General features: G+C 39.5%; 1 protein-coding gene across 1 annotated transcript in view; it reads right to left on the bottom strand.

The window, feature by feature from the left end:
• Positions 1-2,822: 2,822 nt before the first annotated feature.
• atp10a (ATPase phospholipid transporting 10A) overlaps positions 2,823-13,566 on the bottom strand; it is a 28,403-nt gene continuing 17,659 nt past the window's right edge. Inside the window, exons 12-21 of the mRNA XM_086088494.1 lie at positions 11,937-12,063; positions 10,997-11,181; positions 10,405-10,750; positions 10,156-10,232; positions 8,672-8,797; positions 8,388-8,588; positions 7,178-7,258; positions 6,993-7,097; positions 5,469-5,656; positions 2,823-4,207 (exon numbers count right to left, since the gene is read on the bottom strand). Coding sequence (XP_085944620.1) covers positions 3,916-4,207; positions 5,469-5,656; positions 6,993-7,097; positions 7,178-7,258; positions 8,388-8,588; positions 8,672-8,797; positions 10,156-10,232; positions 10,405-10,750; positions 10,997-11,181; positions 11,937-12,063 — 1,728 coding nt within the window. The 3' untranslated portion in view covers positions 2,823-3,915. The remainder of the gene's footprint in view (positions 4,208-5,468; positions 5,657-6,992; positions 7,098-7,177; positions 7,259-8,387; positions 8,589-8,671; positions 8,798-10,155; positions 10,233-10,404; positions 10,751-10,996; positions 11,182-11,936; positions 12,064-13,566) is intronic.

Raw genomic sequence — 13,566 nt, 5'->3', positions numbered from 1 at the left:
CTAGTGTGAGTGTGTGTGTGCGCGCGAATAGTCATTTGTCCAGATGTGCCCTGCGATTGCCTGGTGACCAGTCCAGGGTGTATCCCACTTCTCTTGCCAAAAGTGATTTTAGGTCATCCATAAAACGAAATAGTCCATAGGTGTAAATGTGAATGGTCGGTTGTCTATATGTGCCCTGAGGCTGATTGGCAGCCAGCTCAGGGATGTATCCCGCTTCGCTTGCCAAATGTCATCTAGTGTTAATTAAAGAGACTACATTGTCCAAATAAGTGTTTGCAAAAGGTCGTTCATCCATATTTGCCCTCCAATTGGCCAGTGACCAGTCCAGGGGGTATCCCACTGCTCTCACCAAAACTTATTTTAGGTAAACACTCAAAAAATTTTCATAGTTGTAAATGTGAGTGTGAATGCTTGTTTATTGTGCCCTGTGATTGGCCAGTTACCCGTCCAGGGTGTATCCCGCTTCTTTTGCCAAAAGTCACTTTTAGTTATTTAAGGTCAATAAATTGCCCAAGGAGGACAATGTATGGTCGTTCATCTACTGTACAGCATATGTGCCCTGCAATTGGATGGCGATCAGTCCACGGTGTATCCCGCTTCTCTCACCAAATACTATTTTAGGCTTGATTAAAGACTCAAAATTGTATACAATTGTGAAGGTGAGCGTGAACGCTTGTTTAGCTGTGCCCTGTGATTGGCCAGTTACCAGTCCAGGGTGTATCCCGCTTCTCTCACCAAAATTCAGCTTTGGTGAATTCAGGTCATTAAATTGTCCAAGGGGGTGAATGTGATTGGCCCTTGGTTGAATGGGAGTGTCTGGAGAGGTCGTTCAACATTAGAGGTTCCACTGTGTTACCTGAAGCTAAAGTTAGCATGGATGCTAAGCTAAGTTTTTTATGTTTGTTTGGGGGGGTTTTCGACAGACCGCTGCACTTTTCATTGTTTAATTTTGTGTTTACTTTATAAAAACACACAGACAAATCCCAGCTGGAGTATGTGCGTGTTCTTGTGGAACGCGCTCGCCATCTGCGGCCGGCCACGCGTAGGAGTGGACGCCACCTGGCACCACATTGTGGAGCGCTCACATGGCGCAAGATACAGCAGCAACCCAGGAAAACCGAAAAATGTTGAGTTTTAGTTTAAAAAAGTAAATCAATCAATAACATTCCTGTTGAACAAAAATAGAAATCATTTCAATTATGTGGTATTTGTCAGGTGCGAGGTTTACAAAAAAAAAAGGAGGTCAGGTGACAATATTGTGTAAGAGGTGAGTCATCTTCTCTTACTGCCCAAGTTTGAAGGTGTGACGTGTCAGTTGAAAAGATGTTACGTGAGCAACATTGCTTCATTGGGAGATGTCACGCTGGCTGTCGTCATTTTCATTTCTACAGGTAAGTTGACCCCAAACGTTCAAAGAAGAAGTCACTTGATTATACTACATATACAGTCACAGTGCATATGAGAGTTTTTACAGTGTATGTGTGAGAAGTAATCCTGAATTGCATTCCTAGCGGGCCATCAAGGTGGTCCATTTGTTTTCAGAGCTGTTATGGGAGGCTAACATTAGCCGCCAACTCACTGTTGCGACGCTACATGAGGGATCTATTTTGTTCGTGCTGTTTCTTAGCACCTACTGAAGGCCAGAGAAAGACGAGAGCGGCGGGTGATAGCGACTGGTTGCTAGGCAACAGGAGGATGCCTTTGTGCGAGTGCGAGTCAATCTTCATGTGTCAAGGTTTGTTGTTGTCATTGTTTAAATGGGGACATAAAGTAAATGTGTGAGCCTGGCGGACGGTCGTCAATAAACACGGGCAAAAATGACAAACAAGTTTTGGAATTAAATTTCAACCTTGGTGGTTTTGTTGTACCTGTCCAGTCAGTCTGCGAGAAAGGAAAACAATGTCAAGAAAAGCCTACTGGAACATCTTAACTTTATTTGGCATTAATCAAAGGCACATTAAATAATGGTGTGTGCTGACTGCCATTTAACATGAGTAAATGTGATTGGTTCATTCTGAAGTTACATCCCCAGTTATAATAGGGTGTGCACACTTTTGCAACCACATTATCTCAGTTATTTACTGCCTCTCTTCAAAAGTCCCCCCCAGTTGATTTGTCAGGTTGCAGGTCACATTAATAGTGAAAAATGTTTTTAAATGAGTCATGTCTTTCTTGCTTTTTTGTTTGAGGAAAAAACCCATATTTGAAAAAGGGTGTGTACACTTTTTATACCCACTGAAGTTAAAGAAGAAAGAAAAAAAAGCTTCAATTTCAGTTTGGTGTATTGGTGACAAAGCAAAATGTTATTTGTATTCTAAAATTGTATACTACGATATACTGTAACATTCAAATTTATTTATAATTGTAATAATAAAATCATGTAACACTATTACTTTTTGAAATATATATATATATTTTAATTATTCCAAGATATAAAACGTGGTATCCAGTTGGATGTTAACATAGAAAAGTGCTCAATATTTCAATATAAAATAAATCTTGTGACAAATTTTGGATAATTGATATTGTTCATTTTTATAGAAGTACTCTAAAATGATAGGTATTATGTAGGTATCATTTTATATTTGTTCAATATGAACATATACTGCATCTTTGGTGCCATCTTGTGGCCACTGAACACTGTTGCTCAAGGGGAGGCGCTTCATTTCATCAGACCGTAGCTTTGTCTAATAGAAAATTAAGTGCTTTTGCACCATCTAGTGACACCTCTGGCAATTACAAACCTTTTTGGGTTAATTGAAACTCGTAGATTTTGGCTCGGCTAAAAATAACAATCCAAAACCATCTTACACTACGCCATCTTTCCTCAACGGGGAACAATAATATTTATTATCCAGTGTTAAGGCACATTTGTGGAAAATACAACATAACATGAACATGAACAACGATGCATTACGGAATTGTTGGGGTGGAGGAACGTCTGAAAATGTCAAAGTTTTTTTTTCTTTGGCCACTCAAACGTTTTTTGTTTTGTTTTGTTTCCAGCTGAACACGAGCACAGAAAAAACTGTTTTTAAAACCTTCAAGTAAAAATGGATGCAAGCTTAACGTCCAGGAAGTTTTGGGGCCGAAATGACGGCACCTTCAGCCCAGCTTGATTGGATATGAAAAAAAAAGATATGAAGATGCAGCCAGGAGGAGTTGCTAGGCTAGGCTGGGCTTCGCTAAGCTCCGCCTCCTGGTTGCAGGCATCTTTGGTAAACACTGTTAAAACACAATGAGACAATAAGCATCAGTCCCGCAAGATTGGGCAGGAATGTCTTTGGATTATTCACTGGAATGTGTAGAAGAGGCATTAGCGTTAGCATTCAATTAGCGTTAGCATTCATCCAGCATGATGATTGCACAAATGTACATGCGAGAGGATTAGTGCCACACCAGAATAGTCCGCTAATGAATTGGAACCTTCACGAGAAAAAGTCACAATTCGGTGAAGTATGAAGATGATTTTTAGAACTTTTCCTTAAAACGTCGACCACTTTTTTGTTATATAAACATTGATCTTTTATTTTAAAACTACTTTTCCCTCATTTTTGTATTTTTCCTTCTTGTTAGTGTGGCACTAACACTCCGCAATGAACCGAGGTCACGATGTGCTGAAAACAAGTCCTCTTAGAAAGACACAATCAAGGCCGCTGCTGCGTCAAAGCACTTTGTATGTAAAAAAGAAAAAGAAAATGTATGCGTCGTTTCAGACCCGGTCGCTACTGAGATGCTTCTTCCGTGGAAAATGAAGCTTTCCCGGCAAATAAAAAGAACATCCCGTTCTTCTTCCAACTCGCCAAATAACATTAGATCAAATAAAGTACCTATTTGCATCCTTTATAAAAGAAGCTCTTTGGAAAAATAGAATAAAAAAAAAAAAACGTGCAAATTGGGAAAAGGGCCGGCACTTCAGCCGACATTGAGTCTCTCCTGCGAGCTCCTGGTGTACTTGACGCCTCCGTCGGGGGGGAGCTCGATCCGGACCGACAGACTGGCGTCGGGGCGCTCCGATTCCTCGCGGGGGCGGCGGGGGTCTTTGGCGACGGAGGATTTGGTCTCGGGGTCGGGCCTCGCTCCCGTCGGGACCCTGCCCAAGCTTAGGATGTTCCCGCGGGGGTCTTTGGCGGGCAGCCGGTCCAACTGCCGCCCCACTTGGACAGGGCTGGGAAAGATCGTGCCTTGACAGGCCCGGTAGAAATATCTGCAACACACGCGCACGTCGTTATCGTGACCATCGAACGGTTTTGGACGTATTGATGTGAAAAGAAACGGAAAAGCTAAAGTCTCTGATGCACTTTCAGACGTTTATGAAAAGTGACAAGGAGCCAAACACAAATACGAAATGAATACACTGACAAGGAGCATAGAGCAGACGTGACATATTTTACACATAAAGCATTACAAATGTCAGACTTTTCTAGCAATTTTGGACTTTGCAATAAAATAAAATAAATTGTATCTACAGTAAATTAATAAATAAATTGACTAATAATGCATATATTTGTTAGTTGCATTTTACAATTTTAAAAATGTGCACAATTTCACAAGTTACTTCATGTTCAGGATTAGATCGCTCTTAATAGGAAAAGGAAAATGCACTCAGCTGTCACCGTCTTACAAATGCTATGATGCCATCTAGTGGCAGTAAAACGACCTAAAGAAAATCAATATCACACTCGTTTTTACAGTACATCTTTTTAATTTGAACTCAATTTTATGAATTATTATGAAATTACTGTATAAATGATGCAGCCATATTTCCATTGGTACAAATATTTTATTGTATGTACATTTCGAACAGAGCAAGCTAGCAATCATTGTAAGCAAACTTACCTGTAACGTTCGAGCAGTAGGATGAGTTGTAAAGCTTGAAATAAATAAAAAAGCAATTCCAGTTGACAGCAAGTGAACTTGGGATTCCTCAGCAAAGTCGAACACAGAATGTGGAAATGCCGCATAGAGAGGTCGATCAAAGGGTTCATGTGGTGCCCGACCTTCGACCTTAGCCTGCTAGGAGCTACTAGACATGTCAAACGGTAACGATTTTTGCGTCCGGGACTGAAAATGCGTTACTAACAACAAAGATGACATCATCAACTATATACTATTGATCCTGCTCGTCAAGAATAAGTATACACATATTTGAAAACCTTTCTATTTTACCATCAATATTTTTCATGTCTTTTTTTGTCTCCAAGGAAGGTCCAGGGGTCGAAATTCCCCCATAGGAATGAATGGCGGGCGACCAGGGGTCAAAATTCCCCATAGTAATATGACGACCGCATGCCTGGGAGGGAGAGGGGGCGCGGCCTCTGTTGACCAACCGCCACTGCTGCACTATAAAACCCATTTGATTTCTCTCCATTCCCTTTAATATCTTCTATAATCATATACAATGTTCTCAAAGAAAATCCGTTTTTACACAGTTGTTTGTTCCCATGGCTACAGTTGGGAGGACGTACCTGGGCAGCACTGCGGCTGCCGGCGTGATGAGGCAGAGCAGGTAGAACGCGGGGTCCCGCAGCAGCCTCTGCATGGTCCAGTAAGGGTTGGAGGGGGAGTAGCAGGTGGGGCACGAGGCGTTGTAGCACAGCGCCACCGTGAAGAACAGCGCCACGCTGAAGCAGATGGAGAGCCAGTTCAGCCACGTCTGGAAACGGAGGTAGCAGATTATTAGGCATTACGGAGACGTGGTGGTATTGGCTTGATCGTGGGAAAAAAATCTGTAGGGCCAGTTTGTGATTGAAGGACACCTAAAATGGCGGACCTGAAGTAAAATGGCAGACTGTGTGTGTCTTTTCAGGCATGGGTTTTTGTTTATTTTGATGTTGCTATGGCAAAATGGCTCTGGGAACGGAATTTTCCTTAAAAAAAATATATATATATATATATATATGAATATATATATTCATATATATATATATATATATATATATATATATGAATATATATATTCATATTCATATATATATATATATATATATATATGAATATATATATTCATATTCATATATATATATATATATATATATATATATATTCATATTCATATATATATATATATATTCATATATATATATATATATTCATATATATATATATATATTCATATATATATATATATATTCATATATATATATTCATATATATTCATATATATATATATATATTCATATATATATATTCATATATATATATATATATTCATATATATATATATATATTCATATATATATATATATATATTCATATATATATATATATTCATATATATATATATATACATATATATATATATATACATATATATATATATATATATATATATATATATATATTCATATATATATATATATATATATATATATATATATATATATATATATATATATATATATATATATATTCATATATATATATATATATATATATATATATATATATATATATATATATATATATATATATATATATATATTCATATATATATATATATATATTCATATATATAAATTCATATATATAAATATATATATATATATATATATAAATATATATATATATATATATATATAAATATATATATATATATATATATATATAAATATATATATATATATATATATATATAAATATATATATATATATAAATATATATATATATATATATATAAATATATATATATATATAAATATATATATATATATATATATAAATATATATATATATAAATATATATATATATATATATATATATAAATATATATATATATATAAATATATATATATATATATATATATAAATATATATATATATAAATATATATATATATATATATATATATATATATATATATATAAATATATATATATATATATTCATATTCACCCCAAAAAACTCCACAAACAAACAAAAAACTGCTGGATTCTTTATCATAGGTATTCTTGACCGCCGTAAAGCTTTTCCCCGACTGAGGTTTCTCACCCAGGTTTTGGTCTCCACCCCCAAGTGCAGCAGAATGGTGAAGACGGCAATGGTAGTGACGGGGGTGCCCCATGTAAACAGGTCGACGTCCGAGTCGGCGTAGGCCTGAGGAGGGAACGGGTGGCCGGTTCAAACGGAGGAATGATGGCAATGGACAAATGAGACCGGTTGGCGGGGACACTCACAAAGTAAGGAATGAAGAAGCAGATGAGACTTTGGTAGAAGGCGTCCATCATGTTCATCCAAAACATGTACGGCTTGTATTCCTTTCAAAAGAACAAAAAAGATCCATACATTTAAAGTTCACAACAGCCAACGCTAAATATCCTGTTTTGACTCATTTGCCTTTTCGGATTTGACTTCTTGAGACTTTTTTTTATGGGTCTTGTCCTCGTAGACATACCCACCTAATTTAATGTTGCTCATTTAAGATGGCTTTGGGGGCTGAATTTTCCAAAAATGGGATTGTCTTACAGCATTTTCACAAAAACAAAAGGAACCAAAAAGAATTGATCTAACATGGCTGTTTTCAACAAAAACACAGCAGATTTTGTGGGTCTACTCATGATAGACATAACCACCAAATTCAATGCTGCAAAGTTAAACTGTCTTTTTGACTCATTTGTCTTTTCGGATTTGACTTCTTGAGACTTTTTTTTATGGGTCTTCTCCTAGTAGACATACCCACCAAATTTAATGTTGCTCATTTAAGATGGCTTCGGATGCTGAATTTTCCCAAATAATATTTTCACAATAAAAACGGAATTGTTTGTTACAAACAAAAATGGCAGACTTTGCGTGTCTTTTTGGGTAAAACTTCTTGGGACTTTTTGGTGGGTCAACTCCTGTTCGACATACCCATCACATTTCAGATTGCTAGGGGCTGAATTTTACTCCCCCAAAATTTTCTTTTATATTTCCACCCCAAAAAAAACAAAAACAGGCCTAACAAGTCTGTTTCAAACCCAAATAGCTGACTTCCTGAGTCTTTTGAGGCTCTTGAGAGCCACGCCCACCAAACTTCATGTTGCTAAGTTCAACTAGGAGGCAGAATTTTCCAAATATGAGATTTCATTTTTTTGTACATGAATGAAATAATCCATTCCTCGTGCCTAAAACGGTTGTCTCTAACCAAAACGGTAGACTTTTGGTGTCTTTTCAGTCTCTTAAGACTTTTTTTTTTGTGGGTCAATTCCTGATTTGGACATTTCCACCAAACTTCCTGTTGCTTAGTTTAACTAGCATCAGGGGCAAAGTTTTCACGATTAAAGAAAATAATAATAAATAAATAAAGTTTCTAAACACTTAATTTTTTCACATTTTAACAATCAAAAGGGGGTTTAAAAAAAAAAAGGACAAGGGGAGAACGGGATGAAGAAATGGAGAAGCACCCACCTCCGAATTCTGTCCGTTGACGTAAAGCTGAGGTAGTTGCTGAAGCGTCTCGGCCGACACGTCCTTGTCCAGCGTGCCGGTGACGAGTTGCGGGAAGGCGGAGAACATCAGGTTGAAGAAGATCAGATACCACTGGTCGATCATGGCCGAGCCCGAGAAGCCGCAGTAAAACTGATACCAGAAAATGAGCGCCACGAACATCTACGGCAAGTGAGAAAACAAATGTCCTCAACGACTTGAGACGCAGTTGTTCTACTCGTGCGGCTGAACTGATGGCGACGTACGGCGTTCTTGTAGAAGAAGTAGAGGATCATGTTGGCCAGGCGCGAGTAGCACCAGTGTCCGTGCACCAGCAGCAGCTTCTGAAGGTAGCGAAAACGTGGCAGGGCAAAATCGCTCGCCATCACCGCCTGCGAGAGAGATCGCGCAATATCTGATCTTGAAACTGTCCCTTCATCAAAAACCTCCTTTGAAAAGGCAAGCCAGGCTTTTGACCCCGCGCTGTAATTGGCGGCTCGAACCCCGAGTGACATGGTCAACCATTAGCGGCCTGCTAGCTTTCCGCTGATCTCGAATAAGCGCAGTCTCACTGGGTTGGTCGTCAGGCGATAGCGAGCGAGGCCCTGGCTGAGAAATGTTCAACTCAGCACACGGGGGAGCGAGCGTTGTCCCTTTAAGAGCACCTATGACTAACGGTGATTTATCTGCCCCCCCCCCCCACCCACCCCCCACCATAGTTACAGACGGGAGTCTTTAACAGATGTGCTAGCCCGCGACTTAATTGGGAGTCCCTGTTATTGCTATGCAAGATCACCTTCCTAGAAAGGCGAGTTAAGCAGGAATAGGGGGGATGACGCTCATGACGATGACCTTCGTGTGACATTAGCGTGGATGCGGACGCCGCAAACGAGCGCCGACCCATGTCAAGCCATGCCCGCCCAGGTTTGTCAAACACGCCGTTAACAGCCAACAAAAGGCGTCCTTCCACCATCTTGAGCAATAGAAACGAGAAGAAATAATCCACAGTTAAATAAAACCCCGGCAGCTTGACGACATGATGCTCTCGTGCGATGTACTTGGCGTGATGAATTGCGATAGTTACTCGCCAATTATTAATTCATTCACTGCCAGCCGTTTCAAAGCAGAGATAAGATTGTGTTCGGGCACCGAATCGACCAAAAAGTAAGAGCAGACTTCCTTCTTTCACCAGAAAAATTATGTTTTAAGACATGGTTTGGGTTCACCAAAAACACAAATTTCAGACCAAAAAGCAGAGAAAACAAAACGTTCCCCACCCAACAACTAAAAACATGAAATAAAACGGCCCCCACCCCCCCCAAAAAAAAACATGTTCTTATGTGGGGAGAGAAAGTCAAAATTTGCACACAAAAAAAATAACTTTTTTGCCGAGCAGGAAAAATGCGGGTCTGAAGGGGCTCCTGTAACCATCCGCTGTCATGCTAAAGAATCATCTGCGGTCAAAATTAATAGTGTGATTAATCTGCGTTCAAACATGATTAATGCAATTTTTTTTGTGATTAATCAATGAGTTAACTCAGTCGACAGCAGTAGTATTTAAACAAAATCAAGTGTTAGAAGATTGATGTCGGATAGCGGCCTGCTTGACTACTAATGATTGGTATCGGCACTGAAAAAAAAAAAAAAAAAAAAAAAAAAAAAAAAAAAAAGCATATCGGTGTATCACTAATTACTCGCCAGCTCATAATGACGACCGTTATCTTGCGCAATTTCAATGAACGGGACTCACCTGCATACCCTCCTGTCCCGATATGCCCACGCCAACATCAGCAACCTGGATCATACTAACATCATTGGCTCCGTCACCTGTGGGGAGGAAAAAGAACAAAAAAAAACTTTTTTTTGTGACTTCACTTCTCATACTGGGTTTTGATGGTGATTTCTGTGACTTCATTTTTTGCTTGAGTCATATTAACAATACTTTTTCAATGAGTACATGGATATCAAGGATATGGAAGAAGTGCAATCAAAGGCTTACCTATGGCCAGCGTCATGACCTTGAGCTTGTTGCGCACCAGTTTGACCACCATGCTCTTCTGCAGCGGCGTGGACCGGCAGCAAAGCACCGAGCGGCAGCTGCGCGCAACCGCCAGGAATTTGTCCTCCAGGCCGCGGTCCAGCGCGTAAGCCAGGGTGCGGCCGTCGATCACCAGGCCCAGCCGGTGCACGGCGGCGTGGGAGGACGACCAGTGCGGAGGGGGAGGGTGAGGAGGCGGGTAGATGTGGAAGGGGGCGTAGTCGGCGTGGAAGGTCTTGGCTGAGCCGCACAGGAATTTGGCCTGGATGTAGTGTAAACTCTCCTCGAGGAGAAGGGAACAAGCCTCCTGGGTTCAACAGAGACAGGCACGGTCCACGTCAAAAACTGAAGCAATGTGAACCTGCTTCACATCTGGAAGACGAGTACTAACAAAAAAAAGAACATTGGACTGAAAAGAGACCACAGGTTTGCTTTTAACAGGACGAAATGTGGTGAAAGGAGATGAAGGGGGCTGAAAACTTAACAAAAATGTATTCACTGCAGAAAATATAAAAAAAAATAAAAAATAAAAAATAAAATGAAAAAATCTCACCATCGAGTCCGCATTGAGAGTCAAGATCTCCTCTTCGGGGTCCAGCAGCTTGCAGGCATACGCGATGTTGACCGCCGTTTCCTGCTTGTCGCCCGTCAGCACCCAGATCTGCAGGCCGGCCTTCCGCAGGGCGTCGATTGTTTCGGGCACGCCGTCCTGCAGCCGGTCCTCGATTCCCGTCGCGCCTGGCAGGAAAATATGATACATTGAAAAGAGACATAATGAAGCCCAGCGCCAATCTGTCAATCACCTTTCTAAGAGGTGGCGGGCAGGATCATTGATGTCATTGGTTACCGTGGGTTCAGCAATTGCTCCCAAAAACGTATAAAAACGTTATATTTTAAAAATGTTACCATGTTGTCAAAAACCTATTTATATGTTTTTTGTTTTTTTATGCTAGAGCATACAGAAGGCTTTGATGCAAACTCTAAACCGAAGAGAACGCTTAAAGCAATGGTAGTTATTGCAAAAACAGCCAGCAGGTGGCAGCAGAGTATAAGAGACCAACCAGGGCCATGTTGCAAAAAGGCTCTTTTCCCCACTGTTTTAAACTGATTTGTGAATAATGATTACACTTAGCTATATTCTAACGCTAATTGCTGCAAAACGGAAACAGACATAGCAATAGAACACAATATGCTGTGGGCCTTGCAAAATCAGTCAAAATCCAGTAAAACAGTCGAGAGCGAAGGGGGTTGCTTCAGTGAAAATGGCTGGGAGTAAATGAGTTAACTGTCCGTGTGTCCAAAGGTGTCTATGCGTGATCATAACTAGTGATTGTGTGGAAGTCATAGTTCAGGTCCCACACCTAATGGAGAAAAATGTGTGTATATGGAATGAGGCATTTATTTTTTCTTCGTGGCTGCACTTCCATCTATCGCCACTTGTTATGGAGGCCCCAATTTGAGGTAAACATTGCCTAGACTGAGCATTAGTTTACCCAGGAGCTGAAGGTTGGTCTCCAAACGCATGGCGGACTCAAAGAGTAGCTCTTCACGACCCTGGATGGCCGTCTCCGCCTCTAGGTGGCGCTGCAGCCAGCAGGCGTATTCCTCCTTGCTCAGAACCTGTAAATTAGAGCAAAGAATTTAATCTGAGTGAGGCCACGGGAGAATAAACCCAAATAAGAGCTATTTTATTTGACATCAGGCTTAAAGTCCATTTACTAATATGTTTTTTTGTCTTCACAAGTAAGACGCTTCAATGCACTAGTAGGACTGTGTCTTACTAGTAAACTTTTAAAACTACTAGTACACAGTTAAACTTTACTTGTAAAAAACAATGCTGCACAAGTAACATTACTAGGTATGCAAAACTGTGCACTAATTGACATCTGCACAACTAGTACAGCAAGTGCTACTAGATGTTAACTAGTAGAATGTTATGATGTTACTAGTTACTCTAGTAGGACGCAGTTGTCAGCTAGTGCACCGTTTTGCCTCACACTAGTAACATTTAGTTGTCCTAATTGTGCGGACAAAGTACGTACTAGTACAGTAGTTAACTAGTAAGATTTATTTATGAAAATTAGGCCAAAAAAGGCTTTATGAAAAACCGTCTGAGCATTTATTAGATATCCTTAATATCTAAATTAAATGAAGTCTGAACTAAACGTGTTCTAAATTTGATACACCACAAAGTGTGTTGTTAACAACCCTTCCAAATTTATATGGTTAAAAAAATGCCAAGAATATAAAATGAGGCTACAAAATTCTGAAAAAAAAAAAATGTATTCTCTATGCTCTCAAACACTGAAGGCATAAAAATGGATGCCACCTCATAGTTTGTTGCAGGGCTTTTCCACGTCACAACAACGGGGCACTCTAGAGCAGCCATATCGAAGCCCCTGTCTGTACGCTGGGCCTTCTCTCCGTCACGGGAACACAATGAGGCGCTCTAAAGCCATGGCATGACAGCGGACTATCTGAAGGTAAGATGCTTTTTGGGGTGTAAGAATCACTAGCGAACTGTACATCACAATTACAATGAACTCATTTGCTCTCAAAAACGTATAAATGCGTTCTATTTTAAATATTATCATGCTCCCAAAGACGTATTTATATGTTGTTGTTTTTTTTTTACAAATTTTTGTGCTAGAGCATATACAGAAGGGCTTTGAAGCAGCCTCTGAACTGAAGAGAACGCTTGAAGAAATGGTTGTTATTACAAAAACGGCCAGCAAATGGCAGCGGAGTATAAAAGGGCCATGTTGCAAAAAGCTCTTTTACCCACTGTTTTAAACAGATTTGTGAATAATGGTGAAACTTTGCTTTATTCTAATGCTTAATTGCTGCTAAACTGAAACACATAGAAATATTTTTTTCCCTGATCAAAGAAGAGGCTCTAATCTTTCTTTTGGTAGCTTCCATGTTTTTATAGCAATTGCAAAATCAGTCAAATCCAGTAAAACAGCCGGGAGCGAAGGGGGTTGCTTCGATTAAAATGGCTGCGGGTGAATGAGTTAACTGCTGATGCAAACAAAAGGTAAGTTTTCAGCAATTAAGTATTTGTTTATAACGTATACAGAAACAAATAGTTGAATTCAATTTACAGGGTCTTTTACTCGTGTA

The sequence above is a fragment of the Leptonotus elevatus genome, chromosome 11 (assembly GCF_054856555.1).
Source record: "Leptonotus elevatus isolate MCC_2025b chromosome 11, RoL_Lele_1.0, whole genome shotgun sequence".
In the NCBI taxonomy this organism is placed as follows: domain Eukaryota; kingdom Metazoa; phylum Chordata; class Actinopteri; order Syngnathiformes; family Syngnathidae; genus Leptonotus; species Leptonotus elevatus.
The sequence above is the reverse complement of the archived record's forward strand: the minus strand, read 5'-3'. Positions and strand labels throughout refer to the sequence as shown.